This window comes from Cladophialophora bantiana, assembly GCF_000835475.1.
Source record: "Cladophialophora bantiana CBS 173.52 unplaced genomic scaffold supercont1.1, whole genome shotgun sequence".
NCBI lineage: Eukaryota > Fungi > Ascomycota > Eurotiomycetes > Chaetothyriales > Herpotrichiellaceae > Cladophialophora > Cladophialophora bantiana.
In genome coordinates this window covers 1,304,787-1,327,303 of record NW_015971575.1, presented here as the reverse complement: position 1 = coordinate 1,327,303, position 22,517 = coordinate 1,304,787, and the positions used below count along the sequence as shown (strand labels likewise).

The 22,517-nt window shown below is 51.6% G+C and overlaps 8 protein-coding genes across 8 annotated transcripts; 4 read left to right on the top strand and 4 right to left on the bottom strand.

Moving 5' to 3' along the window:
- Positions 1-463: 463 nt before the first annotated feature.
- Positions 464-2,649, bottom strand: Z519_00484 (uncharacterized protein; the record flags this gene model as incomplete). Its single annotated transcript, XM_016758241.1, has 7 exons — positions 464-1,337; positions 1,385-1,458; positions 1,508-1,984; positions 2,036-2,172; positions 2,227-2,298; positions 2,351-2,485; positions 2,535-2,649. 7 exons carry the CDS (start codon positions 2,647-2,649, stop codon positions 464-466), a joined length of 1,884 nt encoding a protein of 627 aa, XP_016625490.1.
- A 2,066-nt stretch (positions 2,650-4,715) lies between these two features.
- Positions 4,716-6,133, top strand: Z519_00483 (uncharacterized protein; the record flags this gene model as incomplete). The annotated part of the gene is made up of 5 exons (XM_016758240.1): positions 4,716-5,132; positions 5,231-5,372; positions 5,418-5,756; positions 5,823-5,977; positions 6,032-6,133. The coding sequence occupies 5 exons, from the start codon at positions 4,716-4,718 to the stop codon at positions 6,131-6,133; spliced, it is 1,155 nt and encodes a 384-aa protein (XP_016625489.1).
- A 345-nt stretch (positions 6,134-6,478) lies between these two features.
- Positions 6,479-8,031, bottom strand: Z519_00482 (uncharacterized protein; the record flags this gene model as incomplete). The annotated part of the gene is made up of 2 exons (XM_016758239.1): positions 6,479-7,174; positions 7,261-8,031. 2 exons carry the CDS (start codon positions 8,029-8,031, stop codon positions 6,479-6,481), a joined length of 1,467 nt encoding a protein of 488 aa, XP_016625488.1.
- Positions 8,032-9,391: 1,360 nt separating this feature from the next.
- Positions 9,392-11,047, top strand: Z519_00481 (poly-beta-1,6-N-acetyl-D-glucosamine biosynthesis protein PgaD; the record flags this gene model as incomplete). The annotated part of the gene is made up of 1 exon (XM_016758238.1): positions 9,392-11,047. The coding sequence occupies one exon, from the start codon at positions 9,392-9,394 to the stop codon at positions 11,045-11,047; it is 1,656 nt and encodes a 551-aa protein (XP_016625487.1).
- Positions 11,048-11,511: 464 nt separating this feature from the next.
- Positions 11,512-13,596, bottom strand: Z519_00480 (uncharacterized protein; the record flags this gene model as incomplete). Its single annotated transcript, XM_016758237.1, has 1 exon — positions 11,512-13,596. The coding sequence occupies one exon, from the start codon at positions 13,594-13,596 to the stop codon at positions 11,512-11,514; it is 2,085 nt and encodes a 694-aa protein (XP_016625486.1).
- A 442-nt stretch (positions 13,597-14,038) lies between these two features.
- Positions 14,039-16,066, top strand: Z519_00479 (uncharacterized protein; the record flags this gene model as incomplete). Its single annotated transcript, XM_016758236.1, has 1 exon — positions 14,039-16,066. One exon carries the CDS (start codon positions 14,039-14,041, stop codon positions 16,064-16,066), a length of 2,028 nt encoding a protein of 675 aa, XP_016625485.1.
- Positions 16,067-16,916: 850 nt separating this feature from the next.
- Z519_00478 (uncharacterized protein) lies at positions 16,917-18,505 on the bottom strand (the record flags this gene model as incomplete). The annotated part of the gene is made up of 2 exons (XM_016758235.1): positions 16,917-17,105; positions 17,192-18,505. 2 exons carry the CDS (start codon positions 18,503-18,505, stop codon positions 16,917-16,919), a joined length of 1,503 nt encoding a protein of 500 aa, XP_016625484.1.
- Positions 18,506-19,080: 575 nt separating this feature from the next.
- Z519_00477 (farnesyl-diphosphate farnesyltransferase) lies at positions 19,081-20,659 on the top strand (the record flags this gene model as incomplete). The annotated part of the gene is made up of 3 exons (XM_016758234.1): positions 19,081-19,148; positions 19,210-20,458; positions 20,510-20,659. The coding sequence occupies 3 exons, from the start codon at positions 19,081-19,083 to the stop codon at positions 20,657-20,659; spliced, it is 1,467 nt and encodes a 488-aa protein (XP_016625483.1).
- Positions 20,660-22,517: the final 1,858 nt, after the last annotated feature.

Below are 22,517 nucleotides of genomic sequence, written 5' to 3'. Positions count from 1 at the left end.
GTGTGAGGACTGCGCGAAACATGAAAGGGAAGAGGAGGGGTTTGGTATTTTAAAAGGCCACTTCGTCTTAGAGATAGACAACGTGGAGGCAGTGATTTAAGTCTCTTCTCGACCGCAGTCTGCTGCTCCCCACCATATATGCACATGCACCGCACGGGCATGACGCCATTGTACTTTTTCTCCAACTCTTCTAAACGGGCTCGTGGGGTACATGCAAGATTGGTACATACGGGTACATATTACTACTGCCTTCTGCTGCCTTCTTCCAGAGCGGCTTTGGTGCCAGTTGGTATAATCCTCGTTATAGATGACCCGGCATTCGGATTTATGCAGTTTATGCAGCAGCTCCCTGCCATTTACATATCGAACGAAGGACTGATTAGGGAAACTATGATCCCCCAAATGACCACAAGCAGCCTCCGTCCATGTACACCGCATTCCAGTCACCTCGACAATAACCCCTTCAGCACTGTAGATTATAGTCTTCCTTGATGATCTGCGCACCCTTCTCACCAATCATGAACACCGGACCTTGAAGGTTGACGTCTGGCAGCCGCGGGATGATACTGACATCACACACGCGGAGGTTTTGCACCCCATAGACTCGCAAACGTGAATCTACCACGCCGCCGTCTGCCTCGGGCATCATCTGGCAAGTTCCACTGGCATGCCAGTTCGGAATGGTATTGGCCTTGATGTAGTCGAAGATGGTGTCGTCAGAGGCGTTTGCAGGAACATGCGCAAGTCCGGGCTGGACCTCGCCGTTGTTGGGTCCAATAGTGAACTGTGCAATGGCTGGGTGTGCAAGCAATTTCCTCAGATCCTTGAACGCATTGATGGCCACAGCACGGTCGGTTTCGTTCGAGTAGTAGTTGGGGTCGATGTTGGGCGCATCAAAGATCGACGCCGACTTCAGCGTTACGCTGCCGCGACTGAGCGCCACCAGCGGCGACGCCGTGAGGGAGATGTAAGACAAGTTGGACTGTGGTACATAGTAGGCCGATGAAGAGGTGCCCCCTGTTGAGGAAGTGCCTCCCGACGACGGGAGGAATGCCAGTCCGCTGGGGTAAAAGAGTGATTCGTACAAGAACTCGACATGTGACTGGTTGACAAGTCCGGCATCGAGCACCGCTTGCGCCCCTATGGCTCGTAGAGTGGCATTGGACAATTGCTGAAAACCATTGGTGATGCCAGAGGGAGCGGTGTACGGCCCAGTCATGGAATCGAGAAACTGTTGTCGAGCTGCTTCTAGAGTGGAAGCACTGACTGACATTGAACTCGTCGATGCTGTCTGGTCGACCAAGGCCATGATGCTGAAGACGCTGTGATCATTCAAGCTGTGAAGAATTAGAGCGGCATGCACAGAGAGGGCTCAGGCACTCACTTCTGGCCGACATTTTCGTTGATGTACACTGGATTGATGCCATTTTGACTCAACTGTGCCTGAGGTCCGATTCCCTGGGGAAGTATTAGAAGCGTTCGTCGACTTGTCCACCTATTTACTGACCGAGATCATCAGCAGTTGAGGGCTGCTGAATGCACCCATGGCCACGATCACCTCCTTGGTGGCGTTGACCGTGATGAATTGACCAGTTGGCTGATCCGTGAAGGAGACGCCTGTCGCGCGTGATGTCCCATTGCTGCCTTTGGTGAACTGGAGCGAGGTCACCGACGCGTAATGAAGGACATCCAGATTCGTGCGATTCTGGACCGGTTTATAAAAGGCGTCATAGCTTGAGCTGCGCCTGAGCCGGCGATCGAAACATCCAGTGCCTTGCTTGACACCCGTGTTGTTGCCGTTGTTGAGTTCGTTGACAATGGGAATACCTATGGCTTCACCAGCCCGAATAAAGCCCACATTGGAATCCGGCACGTATCCCTGGAACGCTATCTGAAGCTCGCCATTGGAGTATGCGGTAGGGTCCCAGGTCTGAAAGCTGTGATCGAAACCGTCGTTGAGGTTCGGCGGGTTGAAGTGGGTTTGCTGTGACGGTCAGCCGTCTGGTCCGGGCGGAAGACCGCTATACCAACTAACCTTGATGCTCAAAGGATACAAATCATCCCAGCCCCAGCCCTGGTTGCCTAGCTGGACCCAGTGGTCATAAACGCTGGCGCTGCCTCTTCCATAATACAAGCCATTGATTACCGAACTGCCACCAAGTCCTCGCCCTCCTGTGAAGCACGAAGTCAGCTCATCCGAGACTCAAAAGCCACGGGGTCACTCACGGTGATAGGGGAGAATTCGGTTGTTGAGGTTCTTCTGCGGCAAAGTGTAGTAGTTGTAGTCAATCGCGGTACCTGAGGTAGTGAGTAGCATGTTCGGTGAATCTTCAGAGCTGCAAGCCATTACCAGCAAGGTTTTGATTGCCACCAGGGTACATGTAATTTGCAACAACACCAGGTTCCGGCCCTGCTTCAAGCACAAGCACTCTTGTATTGGGGCATTCCGTCAACCGGTTTGCAATAACAAGACCCGCCGTGCCACCTGTCTTGGGTGAGTATAACACGCCGTGCCACAGTGCATGGTGGCTTACCTCCAGCGATGATGAAGTCGTATGTGTCTTGTATGGTCTGTCTCTTGATTTTGTCGATGGGCTTTGCGCAGGCTGCACCTGCCAGAGTGAGGGTGATGAGCGTTGAGAGATACATGGCACTGGCTTGACAATTGGAAACGAATCGGGGAGGGACAAGTGCAGAAGCCAGTCTCCCAATTCCCACTGTATATATGTCCCCAGACAGTGCTCAATGACATCTTCACTCACCGCTGCAGCCAGGCACAGCCCATCTGGTCACGGCTTGATTGATTGCCCATAACGATACATGGGACCTTAGGTCATAAGCACCCTGTGCTATCCATCCCAAAGTATGGCACGATTGGCTGTCATCTGCTTGTCTGGATAGAAAGCTGAGGACATTCTGTCGATCGTGCTGCCTTACAAGGCAGTGTCAAAGCATAATAGGCGTAGGATTTTTGAGTATTCGCTGAACATGTCATATTATTATGCCAAGGAAGTCTTCCTCTGACGCAGAAGCCTGACACAAGTGTGAGCCAAAAGGATTGCTTACCTATGCAGATCAGTGCCTTTACCGGTTGGATTCCACTCACGGCTACTTCCTATTGCATGGGCCGAGATCTTCCCATGGCATTGGGCTTCGTTGTTACCTTCTGTCTGTCGTATATCTGCATTTTCAAACGTTAGATTTAACTCCAGCTAGGTTACAATAAGGCCCCAACCTACCAAGCCTCGTTTAATAAGGCGTTCCAAGGCCTTCTGAAACCACATATTCGCCCGAAACCGTGGATGATTGCTCGCTAGGACTGAGCTCTCAAAAGGAATCCGGTACCCACTTCATCCTTCTCACTCCCCGATTCGGGTATATCACGGCCGACGGCCAACCACTCTCATGGTCCATTCCCAAGATCTGGGGTACTGCTCCACTCCCCAATCAAGGCCATGAAAGTATGAGAAAGCATTTCATATCCAGTTCTGGGTAATCAGATATCCAATGTTGTCTGCCATGTCGATTCCTTTGAAGTATCGCACCCATGCCTAGATGATCCATAGCAGCCATCCAGGCGCCCTACCTTGCCAGAGCAATATGATGGTGGGATCCGTGACTTGCACCACCACTCGGCCAATCCTCGACAGGATTGCTGACCTGCACTCAATCACAACAGAATCTAATGGCTTGTCGCCCGCCCTCGCTCACCGTCTGTTTGGCGGCCTGCTCTCGGCGAAGACGCTGAATCTTGGGCTTTTGTAGGCAGTCCTAAGGCGTTCCAGGAATAATTGTTTAGGTGATGCCAATCAAATTGTATGGATCTGTGGATACAAACCTTCGCTCCGCATGCCTCCTCAAAACCTGACTACTGATTATGGCGATGCAGTCGGAAACAAAGATTCGGTCCTAGAACAATATCAAGACTCGGAAGCTGCCGACGCTAACCCAAGCCACGGGACTCACAGCTGAGGTGGGCAACTTGACTCCGCACGACCATTTCGGCTGCCTAGTTTTCGACTACAAACATGATATTCGAATCCAAACCTTGGACCTCAGCTTGGCTCATTCGAGCAACTCTGATCGACGTAAGCCGAGAGCTTGGCCTGCTGTGCCATTAATACCGCTTTCCAAGGGGCCGATCTCCGAAACGTGAGCAACTATGGGCACATTGCAGACAGAGCCTCCACGTGTAAATGAGCCATATGAGTTGTGAGTGCGTTTTCAGGGCAGAAAAAGGATACATACCGCGCACGCGTTCTGGGACCGGCTCGAATTCGATGTTGACCGCGTCATTGTATGACTCGATGGAAGCGAGACATGGGCTGTCTTGCTGTCGCCTGGCGGTGCAAGTGTTCCATATATGCCGTCCTCGAAAGAAGGTGATATTCCCTGTCTCGGATCTCCACAAAACACCTCCAACAATGTGGCTCAGACGTACCTACGTCTGTATGGGAAGGCTCCACGACACAAAAGCGGCCAGACTGGATGAAGTATTGTTCAGATTGCAGCAATCCCATCGTAGAAACATGTCCTCCTATTTAGGATTTTAAGCGGCTCAGGCCACCCATGTGGCGAGACAGTGGGAGCTGTCAGCAGCCGAAATGTAAGCCACTCTTCTTGAAACCAACTTGATGCAAAGAACGCGGTGATCTCAATTTATCGAATGTTTAGGGCCTCAAACTGAATATCAAGGTCTCAGTTAGTCGCCACAAATGTCTGTTGCTAAATATGTTGAGGAGCTGGGATCGATCCTGAGTTCCGAAGAAACCATTCTCCCATCTTCGGATCTGTACAGGACCCAGTCTTTGCCGTGGGCGGCCCAGACAGACCTTAAACCTGCAGTGGTCATTCGTCCTACGAGCATCGAATCGTTGAGCAAGGCCTTGGCATATCTTTCGACGACAGACTTGAGCCTCGGCATTCGAAGCCAAGGTGTTGGCTCAGCTTCAGCAAAGGATATCCCGATAAGTATGACAACATTTGATGAAGTCGACTTTGACCGGCAGAATGAAATTGTGACGGTCGGCGCCAATACTATGAGAAGATCGACAAAATTGGCCCCGGTTATGCAAGCCAGTTGTCCAATTGAGGGCCACCTGAAGGCCCATTTCTCTAGTCGGAAATATCATGTATGCAAGAAGAAATCCTGACGTTATTGGCAGCCGTATCGATTCGTACGCCCTGCGTTGGCGTGGGTGGCAGCATCCTAGGTGGTGGATATTCCTAGCTCTCCTCGGAATTTGGGTTGACATCAGACCGGGCCAATATGCTTGATGCGCAGGTTGTCAAAGTTGATGGGACTGTTCTCTGGGCGTCCGAAGACCCAGAACTGCTCTGGGGAATAAGAACGACAAATGGTGCATTTGGCGGTAGGTGCCTGCCGCAACCATCTTCTAATGCTGACTCTTGGTTAGTGATCACTCGCTTCAAACTTCGAGCTCGCAAGTATCAAGCCGAGGTCTGGGGTGGAAACATCCTAATCCCGAAGACAGAGCTTCGAGCTGTTGTCAGAGGCATTGCTGCGATGGTCGCAAGGCCTCTAAATCCTAAGGTTGCCTTCTATCTCTTTGTAATGAAAAATAAGCAGTTGACGCATATGGGAGCCAAAGAAAATATGTTAATGGTCCATGCATTTGCCGCGCTTGGTGAGACACACGGCAGAAGTGGCGATGGCTTTAAATGGGCCCTAGATTGTCCGGGGGCAGTTGACACTACTAAGGTAGTGAGTCTGTCGTGTATGGCCAAACTACAAGGTAAGACCCATTCATGATGGTGCTTTGATCATGGAATGACGATCTATCCTGACAATGTTGGTAAAGCCAAGGGCGCCGCAAACGTTTGGTGGGCGTCAATAGCATTAAGCAGATTGGATGAGGCGACACTCCTTCGAGCATTTGACTGGTATGATGATGCTGCAGCTTCGCCTGGAGCAGTGGGGAAGCGGGCTTCGTTATTGTTCGGGTTTTTCACCACTGTATTCTGCCCTTGCCAATCAGTGCTGCAAATCTTCTGACACAAGGACGAACAGCGAGACTCTGACGTCGAATACCGATTCCGCTTGGCCACGTCCTCGAGGGTTCCAGCACAAGATAACGCTCCGCGCCGGGACGGATATCGGGGCGTGCCTTGAGGATCGAGGTGGCAAAGATGTTGGTGAAAGACGGTCCAGCGCAGATAGTAAGCACCTCTAGGCCGGTTCAAATAGTGCGAATGTAATGGGAGATTTCCATGATCCTATCGCCCAGGTGAGACTATCCAGACAGCCATCCACAACTTTCTGACGACATAATCACAGGTATACCGAGAACATTATCCGAGGCTCCAAGAACTGAAGAAAAGATATGATCCTGACAACAGACTCGGAGGACCTACCAGATATCTGTGCTCGTAGCAGAACGAGCGGTCTCTCTGGAATCATGGGCTCAGTCGGGTAGTTTTGGAATTTCGCGCCCTTCGCCTCAGAGGCATCTTCCTATTATTGAAAGAATGGCTCTTCAACAGCACGAAACCATTCAGGTGGGCCACGGAGTGGCTCAGCCAGTTCGGTGTCTTTGATCAAGGGTGGAATTGGATACTTTTTATCAAGCCTTGAGACAACCCAATCAATGGCGGCTATCTCATCAGAAGGCAAGTCAAACTGGTTCTCTCGTGGCTCTTCGCCGTAATGGATATTCACAGGCTCTTCCTCGTTGTCGTCCTGGGATCTGTTAAAGATACCCTGGTAGCCATCGTGGCGGATGCTTCTGTAGTATGCGTCGTAGGTCGTGAGTGCATAGCGAGACTCGCTGCATGCAAGATTATCGAGCTGATAATCGGCTCTGGTGTACCTCTTGCCGTGAAGGAAGCTAAGAGCACCGTCCATACCGTCCACGAAATTGATACCAGGATTATGATGATCGTCAGGGTGATGATTAAAAATGTCGATATCCCTTAGATCTGCGTTGGGAAAGCCTGCCATTTCGGCCTCAGCCAACGCTGCAGGAAAACTATTCAATCTTTCGCCGTGCCAGCCTAGGGGCACATTAAAATCTGGCGCGAACGCGTCGGGAATTGTCTCCAGCGAACCGGTTTCAACGTAGTGCAAGATTCTCACATCCATTTCGTAGTTGAACTTGCGTTCGACCTTGATGGTCCGATAATGGTTCTCATTTCGAATGCTCAATTTTCCCGACTTTGTGGAACGCGCTATTATCCGCCGTAGAGCTTCCAGTTGCCAGCGGAAACAACTTAGCCGGGCTTAAGCCTTGCTGCCCAAACCAAGAAAGCTGGTTCCGTTCTTGGCAGAGATAAAGGATCAATCGAAAACAGGACGTAGAGGGCTGGGACAAAAGAGCCCCTCCTCTTGAAGATCCGGTGCTCCAACATCACATCAGCCGCCGCGGCAGCCCTGTACAGCCGAGGGGAGACCTTGAAGGGCTGATCCTCAGGACGAAAGAAATAATCGATGGCAAGTGTCTCGCGTAACCATTGTGAATTGCGAGTCGCCCATACTGCGCGATTCTCTAGGAGCTCCCAGACATCCAGCGAGGACGGTGTTGGCTTCCTCCCCTCGATGTTAAGTCCGGTGTAGTATTCGATGACGCGAAGAAAAGGTGTATTGTCGGGCAGATCCGGCAAACGATTCTGCATCTTCTCTTTACCAATAGTCAGCACGCCGAATATTCGCATCTGACACTGAATGACGAGCTCGTATTGCCAATCAGAAAGAAACCGGTATGAGCCAGGAGCAGCGTGGTCGTTGTCGTTGAATCGACTTTCATTGACTTCGCTACGCCGTCTTAGGCGAACGTCCCACATGGTTGTTTCGACGTGCCATGACCGTCCTTCGTTATCTCTGGCCCACCAACAATGTCCGTTCAGACTTTCGAGGTCGGTCTTGCCTTGTATAAACTCTTGTATGGCAGCTCCTGCACGCCTTGGCTGAGCAACTTTGAGCAGCTGCCCAACAACGTATCTCAGATTTGCTGCCAGCCATAGTTTGACTTGGCCCCACGTACACCAGCGACTTGTCAATATCGCCTTTGTCATGTTTCGAATGTCCCAGCTTGAGAGGGGAAGTTCAAGCCTGGGGATAAGGAAGTGCAACTTGTGAATGTCGAACTGTCCATCAACGTCGTGGCTGAAGAAAGCTAGAATGAACGCAGCATGGTATAAGGCCTTTCATTCCTGATAACTTGACAGCAATCAAGGGCGATGCGATAAGTAGATTCCCGTTCATGGAAGCAAGAAAGATCTGTTGCAAAAGCTCGGCAGGTAGAGTCTCCAGATAGCAAGGCTCAGGGAGACGAACCTGTTTGCCGCCTGCCAACTTCCGCTGTTTAGATGCATGGCGATCGAGGCTGCGCAATGTTGATGTTGTTTCAGAGTAGACTGAACCATTGCGAGTTCGCTTCAGAGTCTCTGTCTATCTGGTAGTCATTGTCTGTTTAGTGGAGCTGTACGAGGAATCGAGCCGCAATAATGTATCCAAGATGATGCGGGTTGGAAAATGGGGCGGGCAAGGATACAACGGGGTGAGTGGGCTCTTGAACGCCAAAGCGTGGCATCACGTGCTATAGAATTTCACCAACCAAGCCAATCGCACTCTCTGACGACGCTTTGCAACGTTGGCGACTTCTGTAACAGCATGATGCTCGATTCCCAATTGCCGAAAAGCTCCACAATACCTCTCCCATCCTCTTCGTCTCCTTGCAAAAAAGGACGGTGTGCAGAGCGCGGCTCAAGAACAGGGGGTATCGGCAAGAAGAAGTGACCTGAAGATGACGGAAAAGGGGGGTTTGAATCAGCGGTCCCCGATGCCATTTTCAGATAGGAGACTCTTTGTATTGCGGAATACTCGGCAGACTGTCAAGACAGATCCCGGAAAGAAAAGTTGCACCGCTTTGTTGTTAGTTACAAAGCACCAGTTACCTCGTAGAAGCTTTGTAATAGGTACTTGGGCGCCTGTGGGTGACCCGTGTGAAGGGGGTCTGGCTAAGTGAATTAGGCCTAGCCAGCTCTCCGGCTGGGATTCAGGGTCCAACTCAGCCGCCTCGCCCTACTGGCCCTATTCGCCTAAGCCCCCAATCGGCAGGGCTCCCTGTCCAACACTTGGTACGGATGAGGGAATCTTTTGTGACCTCCGCAAATCCTAACAGAATGGTGCAATTCTCTTACCACTCTTATCAACAACGTACATTGGTGAATCCGACGATAACGTTGCAGGCGAACGTCGACACCGCTAGAGAGGCCGCTTCCTATCAGGGGCGCACGAGCAGTCCCACTGCACCCAACAGCGCCACGTATTGATTGCCAGACCAACTGCGCCTTGATTCTGTCCTCCCCCCACCGCAGACCACTGACCAAATCCGGTGACCTTTTATACTCCTGCCTTCTCCCAACCGCATGGATGACACCGTCCGACAGCAGCGACTCGTCCGGGGGAGATCTCATATACACGCCTCCTGGAACTGAGTCGCCTCTGCCTCTCTCCTCCGCCTCCGCCTCGGCCGCGCCCTCCAAAGCCGGGGTCCGTCCTGCAAGCCCCTTACGTCTAACCTCCCTCCCACCAGCTATAAAAGACGAATTCCGGGCCGATCGACAGCACATTCGAGGAGTACATTTCAATCTGAATGACGAACCCGTGGACGACGAAGAAGACGACGACGACGACATGGTTGGGAGAACGTCAATGCACAGGCCGACGGGGCCGGAATCCCATGAGCCGTTGTTAGGAGAGGATAAACAAGCAAGTAACAGAGGCCGACCAGAGTCATCCAGTCTTCATGGCTCAGCCAGACCAGCAGTCTCGTCCCGGAGGAGCACCTTCCGCTCACGATCACCCTCATACACCCAGCCCGAGGACATGGTACGGCGAAAATACATCTACGCCTCCTTCTTCCTCATCCTCTCCCTCATCTCGTTTGTCGTACAGACGGAAACTGCGGTATATATCCAACACGAACTGAAATGGAACAAGGCATATTGCATGATGTACTTAACACATGGTTCTTGGATATTCCTCTGGCCGATCCAACTTCTTTTTCTCCGAATTCAGAAACAAAAACTCTCTTGGCCTGCATTCTGGCGAAGACATGTTTATCTCCTCCGTTCTACGGCGCAAATGGTCCGCTCTCAAGAACTGCATCTCTCCAAGTCCACCATCTTGATCTCCCCTTGGCCATACATGGTCAAAGCCACCGCTTTCATCACCACGTTTTTGACCATGGCTGGAGGATCATGGTATGTTGCTGTCAATTTAACCTCGCCGTCCGACCTCACCGCAATCTACAATTGCTCTGCCTTCTTCGCCTACGTCTTTTCCATCATGCTTCTCAACGACAAACTCCGCTTTGACAAGGCTCTCTCGGTCGCACTCGCCATAATTGGCGTCCTCGTAGTTGCGTATGGGGACAAAGATGATACAAACCCGGGTCCGGAAACATCAAATCCTGGTGCTGAAAAGGGATTCGGCACGAAACTTTTGGGAAACATTATAATTGGCATCGGCTCGGTGGCATATGGGTTTTACGAAGTTCTTTATAAACGTTTCGCCTGTCCTCCTGAGGGCACTTCTCCGGGAAGGGGGATGATTTTCGCAAACACATTTGGCAGCATGGTTGGATTTTTCACATTGACAGTTCTCTGGATCCCTCTCCCCATCCTACATTGGACCGGTCTGGAGAAATTTGAGATTCCCAGTGGCCAAGCGGCCAGCTTACTGGCCATCTCCACCCTTTCCAACGCCGTCTTTTCCGGCTCCTTCCTCGTCCTCATGTCCCTCACCTCTCCGGTCTTGAGCTCCGTTGCCGCACTTCTCACGATCTTTTTAGTGGGCATGACCGATTGGATCATCACCGGGAAGCCACTCAGTGCGGCGGCGCTCGCTGGCTGCGCCTTGATTATCGTGGCGTTTGTGATGTTAAGTTGGGCGACATATCGGGAGATGAGAGAAGAGCAACGAAAAAGGGAGGAAGAGGAAGAGGACAAAGTCTTCGACGAGGAGGAGGAGGAGGACGAAGCTGATGAACAGCGAGTGGCAAGTAATAGAAGGAGGGCCAGCTGATTCAGCTTTGATTGAGTTCGGACAAGTCTAACCCTTGTATTCGCGAGGACCAGTGATTTTTGATGATGTTTGGCGGGTGACATCCTGCACGGCGCAGAGCGGAAAGTTTTGAAACGAGCCAACATTGAATGCCACGGGGCCATGAGACATTGCATTTCTGGATGGAGGACGTTTAAGCGTCCCAGGCTGGGCAGGGGCGAGATTTCATGCTCCATGTTGAGTGCAACTGTACATGGAGGTTCTTTGAATTTATTTGCATCTAGAGGCGTTTGAGGCTACTGTATACAGGTCAACTTACAAATCCATTGCACGCTCAGCACAGACGAGCAAGCCGGAGGTCATATACCCCGAGTAGGAGGGTCTCTCCTGAGAATGCGGACATTCAAGTCCGAACATGAATTATCTATCTACTAGCATCTCAATATCGTTTCTCATGAATCCGCGAACAAAGGAGTTCAGACATCTCATGTGAAGAATAATCTCTTCTGTCTCCTCCCGCCAGCCACGTCCGGCCCTGCTAGGTTAGTGGACGAGACTTTTCTCTTAGCCTTCATCCCGTTGGCGGACCTCGGCCTATCTGGCACAGCTGCGTCGGGTGATGCTCTGCTAGGGCTTGCGAGTGTAGATCCGTTCGCCTCGGCAACGACTTCTTTGATCGTCCGTCGCGAAAGACATAGATCAATGTGGCCGTTAAACTCCCTGTCATTCGCTGGCTGCGGAAGTTGACAAATTGGACAGTCCCATACCGCTTCTTGCTTCTGCTCATCTTTCAAGCCCGATGAAGCAGCTTTATTCAGCACTCGTCCATGCTTGGTTGGAGGTGATGCTACCGGCGAGTTTGGCTCGCTGCCAAACTTATACCTGCCAAAGGGTTCATGCCAGTCTGCCGTGGAAATAGAGGCATCTGGCACTGGTGTGTGCGTATCCCGGTCTCGGGCTTGTTCATGCTGCTGTTCTTGACTCAGGCGCTCCAGCTCCTCGATCTCCTCCTGTCTCTCCTGGCGCGCAGCTTCTTCGAACTCTGAGTCAGGCCACACTTCCCACTCTGCATCATCTGCTGACTTTCCTGTCAAGGAGTGGTCGTTGCTGGGTTTTCGGCGGAAGAAGTCGGTACTCCCCTTTTTCGTGCTGACCAGATGGGTGCATCGTAGTCCCATCAAGCGGAGCCGGAAGTCCGGGATCTCCTTTTCGAGCTTAGCCAACATCGGGAGGCTGTAATTGTAGAGATCGTCTGCCAGGTGGACTGCCTTTGGAGTAGCAACTTGTCGCGTGAAGACTTCGTAGGTGTGAAGTTTGACCTTCAAGACCAGGGTCCGGCCTTTGACCTCGACTCGAATCATATCTTTTGCCAGTTCCTCGGCTGTGTGGCGAAGCTTCTCGCGAAGTTCTTGTTTATTGCTGATATCGCGGAACGTGCTTTCTGTTCCTACACTCTTTCGTTCATATTCCTCAGCAGGCTGTACAATTGTGCGCCCAAGACCGAGGTAGGTGTGCATCAGGAACTGGAATGCCTTCTCGCCGAACAGCTTGTAAAGGTATGCCCGCTGAAGATAGATGTCGCCACATGTTTTAATGCCAATAGCGTCGAGCTCTCGCTCAAAGACACGACCGACGCCGTTGACCTTACGCACCGGCAGTGTGGCCATGAACGACATTATGGCAGCCCGATCATTGGGAATTCGAAATTGCCCATTTGGTTTGTTCTTATTAGAACAGATCTTGGCCAATTTGGCATTGGGCGCAATACCGGCGGAGATTGTGATCATGCACTTCTCGTGGACTTCCTTTCTGAGTTGTTCAACTGCGGCCTCCGGGTCTAGCCGGTGAGTATTGCAGTACCCTGTAATGTTCATGTAGGCTTCATCGATGCTAGAACTCTCGAAACGTGGATCATACTCTGCCAGGATAGCCCTCACTTCTTTTGCCTTGGCTGTGTATTTGTCAAAGTTCAATGGTAGACAGACCAGCTGAGGGCAGAGTTTCTTCGCCACAAATGCTGCCATGGCACTACGACAACCGTATTTCCGAGCCTCATAGTTACAGGTGGTAAGGACTCCCATCCCCACGGCCATGGGCACAGTCTTGAGTTCAGGTCGATCAATTTCTTCCACGGCGGCATAGAAGGCATCGCAATCAATGTGGACGACATACTGTGACAGGTCTCTTGCCAGCTCGAGGGACGCAATGTAGTCATCTGCCCGGCGCAAGTCCATCTTGAGGTCAAGCTTCTCCAGTTGTGCCTTCTTTTTGAGAATCCGCTCAATCTTCACCGTCAAATTCCTGTCCTTGACTTCCTCATTGTTGAAGAACTTCGAGCCCTTGGAGGCCTCGTAGATGATTTCGGAGACCTTCTTCTGATCGACCGCATCTTGCCCGGCCTTGGTCAAAGAAGGACCGAGAAGATGGTGCTTCAGGGAATGGTGTTGAGATGCCTGGTCGAAGGCTGCCTGGGCCTGGGCCCGTGGTGTCGGGCCTTGATTATCTGCGGTATTGGCTGTGTCCGGGTTGACACTTATAAGGGGGCTATCATTCCCATCATGCAATGTCATCGCAACATAGTAGAGATTGCATCGGGTGGCATATCGTGTATTGATGGATCCAACAGTGGCTCTCTGGTTAGCGAGGAGCCAATATGTACCACTATGACGCGACAGGGCAGGGGCGCGATGGAGCGTGATGGTGGACGTGTTTAGCGAGACAGTCACCAGTGTCACCTGCGCTTTGTAACGAAACCAAAAACCCCAAACTAAACCCTTTGCGGTCTTCTGCTGGAGCGTGCCGTTGGAATCTCAAAACAGCTTGTTGACATTCATGTCGATAGACCGCCCTCACTCAATGTCTACACACCCAGAGAGCCTCCCCGCTCACGTGAAGCGATGATAATGATCTCTCTCCGGCCTCGAATATTCATCCATCGCTGTCATGCGAGAGCGAGAGCGCCAGCAGCCACAGTCAATCCCCCGTTCTCGACGTTCGCCCCTCCCGACAACGATGCCCACCGATAAACAAACCCGCCCAAACACATCGAAACCACTCACTCCCGCCCTCAGCGCAAATTTCCGCACGGCTAAAAGCCCATTGACCCCGAGACTGGTCGGCTCTGCTTCTTCCTCCCCGAATTTGTCCTCTCGAAGGGACCCTTTCGTCAGGTCCAAATCACCTCCCAAACCCGATCAGACCACAACCCCCCTAAATGGAAATATCACTCCTCGGTCTGGGGCGAGGAAGTCACGGGTCGGTACCGAGTCGCCGTTGCCTTCGGTGCAACCGAAAGGAACCAACAATGGCCAAAGGTCAAGAGCGTCGTCGGGCAATGAGGCATCGAAACCCACTGGAGGTGCAATGCGAGGTCTCGGCATTACGAGCCCACGGCTTGCTGCAAGTACAGGTGCTCTGCCAAAAGTAAACACGTCAGGCTCCGCGCCTGCTACGACAACCAATCGAAGGTTGTCCGCGGCAAAGAGCATGGTAGAGGGCGACAAAGATATCTCGTCAAAGTTCTTCCACGCCGACGAGGTCAAGCCCGTCGTCGGGTCCCCGGAGGCGGAAGAGGGCCACCGATTCCCTCCAAAGCCAGGGCACTTCTTTGTCGGGTCACCCCCGCTACCTAGGGAAAGTGCAGGTGGAAAGGAAAGCCTCGATGATAAATTCTTCAGGGCGAACGATCTACCGCAGCATGCACCAGCCAGACGCAACGTCCTTCCACACATCTCGACAGAGAAGTTGAATAATTCGACCATTACTACAGCCACGCACGGCTTTCGAAATACTCCGCCTCAATCGCCAAACAAATTCCACAGAGGAGCCCTTACAGAACCTACGTCACCCCGAAAATTACAACCCGGCCAAGCATCTTCTCCGCCAGGACCTCGAACGAACGCTGAACGCCCGAAGAGCAGCTCGGGCAGTATCGCAACACCTCATCCTGCTGCAAAAGGCCATCGAAAATCAATCAGTGCGAGCTCCATAAGTTCGGCGGCACCCAGGAAGCTGAGCAATCCCAGAGTACAACCGCCACAACCACTAGATCTCCACCCTGCTTCCGCATTGTCACCCCGGATCCAAGGGAGTAATCTTCTGTCTCCGGAAACATTGAGTCCCAGGTCTATCAGCCTTGCTTCTACCAACACTGTCCCCACCTCCGTCCCAAGCGACACGGATTTTTCAGAACCGACAAAAGCGCCCAGCGTGTCGGCGCCGGGTACAGACCCAAGAGGAGACCAAGCAGCGGCCATCTTCCAGTCTCAGTTGGATGAAGCTGCCAACGCTCGCCGGGAACGCAAAGTTCTCGACTTGGAAATCTCGAACTCATCGTTGCTGGCGATCAATAAAACCCTAGAGCGTGAACTCCGCAAACAGACCGGAGAGTTAAGGAGGTACCGTCGCCTATCACGTTCGGGCAGATTATCGCTTGCAACAACAACAAGGACGGCCTCTGAGCAGTCTAACTTCACTCTCGGCACGGTCACGGAGTTTGATGGTGAAGATCGCCAATTTTCAGACGACGATGACAGTGATCTAGACGACCTCGAGGATGAAGATGACTCTATGCTATCCACCGAGTCAGGCTCCATGTTAAGTCCATCTATCCAATCACGCCAGCGCGCAAGAGACGAGAAACGACTGATGCTAGACCTTTCTCGCCATCAGCAACTTCTTGTCGATTTCCAGAAACTCAGCCAAAGCATAAAACGATGTCTCACCTGTACCGAAGAGCTAATTCGAGACGGGAACAAGGCCTTAGATTATAGAGTGGGTATAGGGGATGTGAAGCTAGGAGGGAGAGTTTTGAACGATGATGAACTCGATGAAAGGGGGCTGGCGAATGGAGTGGAAGAACAGGAGGCGAGACAAGGTCTGTTAAGCCCCAGCATTACCAAGGCGAACTTAGACGAGGCTCAACTGTGGGGGGCCGGCCCGGCTCCTACGATAATTGCCAGCGAAGTCATAGGGATGCCTTCACTGGACGAGTTGTCCGATATATTGGATTCTGTCAGCATGCAATTGGAGGAGACCTAGATTGGCGTCTTGAAACCTTTGGAGTGGATTCGCGGAAGACCAAGTCTCTTCCTTTACGACATAATGACGCAGATTGCATTGGAAGCCGGATTACGTTGAAGAGATTGCTGCTTCCTTTTGTTCATGGCGGGAGTTCGGTTGGTGGTGGTGGCATGGATAAGATGTGGAATTCGTGGCCTGTCTCCTACAGTGTATAAAATGATACCCCCCTTGTCGTCGCCGAGTTTTGCTTTGTTTTTACTGGTGCGCAAAGAAAGAGAGTGAGTGAGTGAGTGAGAAGCCTTGCATACACAATGAAAAGTTGATTCTGTAGGGAGGACCCTGGCCGCGAGCCATAGTGGTCAATTACAGAAAGGTGAACGCTGAATAGAAGGAGACTTATCAAGCAGTCAATAAACATAGGTACAGAAACAGAAGGGACCCATAAAATCCCACATAGAGAGGAAGGAAAGCTTCGTTTGGTATCTATCTATTCTGGCAATCAAGCCCGCGATGGTCGAATGCGCGACCGGCAGCTCGACGGCTCAGCTCGACGGCTCGCTCGCTCTCCCCTTGATTCTATCCTGTCCTATCCGATCCGATCCAAGCATTCCGTCACGTTCACGATCCGAACCCCTAGGCACGGTGATTACCTTAGCATAGCAGTAGCAGCAGTAGCAATAGTAGTGTAAGTAGAGAAGCCCTCATTGCAATGCATTCATACTCTGAGGGTGTAGCCATCCGAGCAAGAAGTAACATTCCACATGACAGATCGTGTCCAGCCGAGTGGCAGGCCAACAAGAGTCGAACAGGCCCCAGCTTCGTGCAATCCCCTCGTTATCCAGTAACCTTGACCCGACTGTGGTCAAGCTCACGTCGACGCCGGCTGTTTCGGTGACGCCTCCCGGTTGCCTCCAAAGAAGTGTCTATGTTGCTGATCGTTGGGGTGGCTTTCTTTCGCTTTCTCTTTCTCCTTTTTCTTTTCTTGCTTCTTCATGGATTCGGCCATTAGCTGCTCAAAGGCCATGAAGTCGCCCTCCTCATCCGGGTCGCGTTCCGCCTGCATGACCACGACGTTAGCATCGATAGTATACAGACAATTTGAAACCTGGATAAGTGCCACCTCAAGCAGAGAAGAACTCTTACCTTTTGGTAGATGGTTCCACACAGGACCAGGGCATGTGCTCTTTCTATCCTCTTCTCTATTCTGACGTTCTTATCGTTCAGAATCCTGTCGCACACATCCCTCAACACACCCTGAATCTCAAACCTGGAGCCCCTCCATGCAGCCGCAAGAATCTTGCCTGTGACTTTCCTCTCATACTCTGCTTTCTTCTCGTCAGTCCAATCGGCCCCGCCCTTTTCTTCCAATTTGGCCATTTCTTCCATTGTTAGTTGGGCGTCAATGGCTGAAGAGATCGTGTTCCATGTGTCTTTTGCGAGAGTGCCCTTGTCTTTTAGGCGGGCGAAGAATCCTGAGATGCCCAGGAATCTCTGGGATTTGAGGAAAGAAGTTGCCTTTTGCATGTATGTCTGTCCAACGGCATGAAGGATTTCAATGCCAAAGGATTCCATCTTGAGATTTTCAACTTCGAGTCTTATCTTTTCCTGGAATGCATTCGTGACTTCGGGGCCCTTGTCTGTTTCTGTCCATACGCTGATACGATCAATCAGCTTCTTTGCGAGGGTCTCGACTCGTTCTTCTCGCAGACGCCGTCTCTCGCGCTCGTAAGCTTCCAACTTCTCCCGTTGCTCCTTGGTCAGGCCGCCGCGTTTTTTCTTCTTCTGCAAATCTTTCTCTTCTTGGGTCAGGCCTGCGGCGTCCATTCGCGCATCTTCTTCTGATCGATCCATAATGGCTTGCTGACCGGCGTATCTTCTCTGCGGGGTGCTAGTCCCAGATGATCTGGCAGTGGACGTCGATGGCTCATCCCCGTCCAGTCCGGGGAAGTACGGTGGAGGTGCTGGTCCCTCGTGCGCGGAGTCATCTCTTGCTTCGGTTTCCTTTGAGCTCATGCCTGCAGTGGTCGCCTGTTTTTCCTTTGCATCATGAACGTTTAACTTCTCTTCCGCAGTTTTAGAAAGCTCTTCTTCCTCCATGGCCTGCATTGTGATGTCCATGGTATGTGTGAGATCTTTCAGGAGAGACAATTCGCCGATGAGATCGACAAAAGCATCACCACCAAAGATCATGCTGAAAAACTCGGCAGGATCCTCGAACCCTTGGCTGGGCATGGCCTTTTCTTTGCCATACTTATCGTAAGCGGCTCGGGTCTCTTTGTTCGAGAGGACCTGATAAGCTTCGCCGACGGCTTGAAACCGAGCGTGCGCAGTTTCATCGCCGGGGTTCTTGTCAGGATGTGTGGTGATGGCGAGCTTTCTGTAGGCTTTTTTGATTTCCAGTTCGGAGGCATCTGGTTTAACACCTAGAGCGTCATAGTATGAAGTGTCAACGACCATCGTAGCAGGCGTAAATTCGGGTAGGATGGATATGATTTCTGGCTGACACACAGGTTGGCATGGAACGGAGACGTGTACAGGTTATATAGCGGCCTTTGGGCTCGTAAAGGCCGCCGCACCCGTTGGTCACCGCAAGCACGAAACTCAGCAAAAGGGGTGAAGTCATAGTCTGAGAGATGCCTGTAGCTGAGCCACTTGGGTGCCACTGTGGCTGACACGCAGCTAGCGAGCCTTCGAGCCGGGTTTTGGGGGCGCCCTTTGGTGGGCTCACCAGGCCCACGAAACATCCCTAGAGCCGATTCGGCATCGCTTTCTTTCTAACAAATGCGTCCTCGGGTCAAGGATCGTGCCATTCGGATATGCTAACCTCCACACACAAAAACATGATGGTCTAGTTCACCTCGAGCGCGGGTAGTTGACAAAACATCCCCGCCCCTTTTTCTTTTCTCGATCATGGTCGCTCGTTACCACTCAGTGTACGCCATCCGTCTGGAGTTCTTGACCGCTAGATAGGAGAGGAGGGAAGCTGTCTACAGAGTAACTCAAAAACTGCATTGGTTTGCACGTCAATCACAATGGTCAAAGCCAGCGAAGTTGTGTTTTACCTCTTCCACCCCCAGCAATTGCGCTCCATCATTCAATGGTAAGCCGAGAAAGAGGTTCATGTTGCGCACGAAGACTGACAAAAACTGACACCTTCTCAGGAAAGTCTGGCACAATCCAGTCCACGAACGAGATGAGTCCAAAGAAACTGAATCCGCGAAACAATGCTTCAAATACTTGAAAATGACCAGTCGTTCCTTCAGCGCCGTGATCCAAGAGTTGCATCCAGAGCTCTTGCTCCCTGTCACTCTGTTCTACCTGGTCCTACGTGGCCTGGATACTATCGAAGACGACACCTCGATCCCCGTCAAGAAGAAGGAGCCGGTGTTACGCAACTTCGACGAGGTTCTTGAAATTGATGGATGGACATATACTGAAAACCGGCCCGAAGAAAAGGACCGCGAACTGTTGCTCAATTACGGATGCGTGGTCGAAGAGTTCAAAAAGATCAGACCTGCCTATCAAGTTATCATCAAGGACATCGCGAAAAGAATGGGTAATGGAATGGCCGATTACTGCGCGAAATCTGAGAACAACGATTTTGCCGTGGTCACTTGCGCTGAGTATGACCAATATTGCTACTACGTGGCGGGATTGGTTGGTGAAGGATTGACGAGAATGTTTGTGGAAAGCAAATTCGGAAACCCGGTTCTGCTGGACAGGCCCAACCTCCACAATTCGATGGGGATTTTCCTGCAAAAGACCAACATCATCCGAGACGTGCGGGAAGATTTTGATGACCACAGAATCTTCTGGCCCAAGGAGATCTGGTCGAGACACGTCGACAAGTTCGAAGATCTCTTCAAGCCCGAATACAAGGAGCAGGCATTGAATTGTAGTGCAGAAATGGTGTTGAATGCGCTTAACCATGCTGACGAATGTATTTTCTACATGGCTGGGCTTAGGGAGCAGAGTGTGTTTAATTTTTGCGCGATTCCGCAGACCATGGCCATCGCGACGCTGGATCTCTGCTTCAGGAATTACTCAATGTTCCAGCGCAATATCAAAATCACAAAGGGCGAGGCTTGTCAGATCATGATCGAATCGACTCAAAACCTTCAGGTGGCTTGTGAAGTGTTCCGGCGACATATTCATTCCATCCGGAAGAAGAATCGGCCGCAAGACCCGAACTTTTTGAAGATCAGCATTGCATGCGGCAAGGTGGAGCAGTTCATTGAATCCATATTCCCGTCACAGAAGGTGGAGGATGTTCTGGCCAGGAACAAGGCCGACGAGGCGCGGGCGGAACTTGCAAAGAGGGAAAAGGAGGCCGGTTCGGCGGGAGCAAAGGACACGCTTGCGTTGTTGGGAGCCGTGGTCCTGATGTTGCTCTTCATCACGGCTACTATGGTGAGCAAGTCCTTATTCTGATGATCGCAGTCAGCGCTAATGTGCCACCAGGTTGGAGTTGCCTGGCTGATGGGTGCGCGATTCGACGTGGCCTTCGAAGAATTGAAGAAGTCCTGGGGCCAAATTTTGACCGGAGACGTCTTCAAAGGACCGAGTCAAAATGGCACCTCGACAGGCACGGATGGTCATAGCGAACTATGATTGTTTTTGTGATTCCTTGTTGCTCCGTGGTTTTTTGGCAGATCGTGTGTCGGATGATTGCTAATAGCACACAATCTGGTTGCGCACTGGCAATGGCGGTATTCCATGTTTTAGTTTCGAAGAAAAAGTCATATGCAACCCAAGACTGAGCTCACGAATTCAGACACAGGTTTTCGTTTTTCTCCTTGGAGGAGTTCCCTCTCCAGCACGGATGTCAAATTGCAACTCAGCCGCTCTCATTGACTGTTGTTGTGCCGAAGATGTGCTAAAATTGAATGAGATGGGCTCAAAACTGACAATTGACAAGCCCGAGACGAGCTTCTGTGAGGAGTCTTGTTACCTTTGAGCGTACATCTTTGTGGTTGTTTTTCTTTGGTGTTTGGAGCTTATTGCCATGTTACGCGCAATAGGCGAGTCCTCTGTACTGGGTGCATGACGGTCTCGATGACGTCGTAAGCGGCGAATGCCCATGGCAGCTGCAATGGTCATTGATGCCAGGGCACCGCCAAACAACAAGGGGTTGTTAAGTACTAGGGACCCAATACTGTCCTTGGCCTGGATTCGTACTTGTTGGTTTGTGTCTTCTACAAGTACTTGTTAGGTACGAGGTAATATGCCCTACACTTAATTTCTAGATGATGGGACGACGTCATGCAGTCTAATTTTCCCTGAGCGTCGGCGTGTACTTGGTAGACCCTACTTCCCTACTCCTTGGGGTGTCTTGGGTGTTCCAACTCTCTCCATATTTTTACAGTACTCGGAATGTGTGAAATACAGCCTTGAATGCGGTGTTCTTCATCCCTGCTCCTTTCCTCCCCTTTTCGAAAAATGGCTCAACCTCTCCCATCTCCAAGTACTATCCTTTTGGCTTTCTTCTCGTTCCTCCTCTGGACTCTTCTTCTTTCCCGCTTCCATATTGGTCCTTATCCTACCCTTACCTCGTATTACACTGTACCAAGTACATAGGAGGACCATTCATGGAAGCACCCATTTTTACGAAGGTTATCCGGAAGCCTAAGCTTCCCCTTCAAAGTTTTAACCCTTTCAAATGTCCCGAGCCGGAAGGAGGTGATCAGGGGCGCGAGGGATCGATCATCTCTGATCGCTGATGCTCGCCCTCGCCTCTTCACAGTGGGCCTTTCTCGCTCTTCTCGCCCTTTCGCTGAATGGGCATCTTGGGCATCTTGGTCCTCTACCCTGTAGTATCTGGCATGCCAGTAACATGGCCAAATGCGGATTCTGCGGTGTCCGTGAGACGCGGCCCCATCTGCCATCTACCGACCCGTCCTCGCCGTCCAGTCCGTCGTTATATACGAGCGCCCCATGACCAATGTCTGCTTCCTGTTCTTGTCTTCTTTTCCACTTGCCGTCCAGTTGAATTGAAGCCTCACCAGCCCCTCTCAACAGCCCAATGGGCCTCCTCAGTGTCGTTGTAGCTGCTACACAATGACGTCTTCTCTATAGACACCTCGCCAGTCCTCCGCATGCACTCCTCTACATATTTGCTTCTGGTGTCCTCCCGTTCCTGCAGTCTCAACCGCAACCCTGGTTGTCTGTGCGAGCTTCGCAGTTGATAATATAGACCAGCTCCGTGAACTGTGTTCCTGCAGTATGTTTGCTCTTCTTTGAATTATCCCATCACCGTCCAGTCAAACGCAAAATCTCCTCCTCGGTCAGATAAGAGGCCCGTTTGACCTTGCAATCCTGCGCCTCTGCACACCGCAAACTCCAGTGTAGCGCCGTACAGGTCGAGCACCCGGTGCTGCAAGGCGTCTGCCCAACCTCCCCTCTATACCCTGCGCGAGGTGCACTGTCGACCTACGACGACAGCCGCGTGTAACGCCCGGCTGCGTTCAAA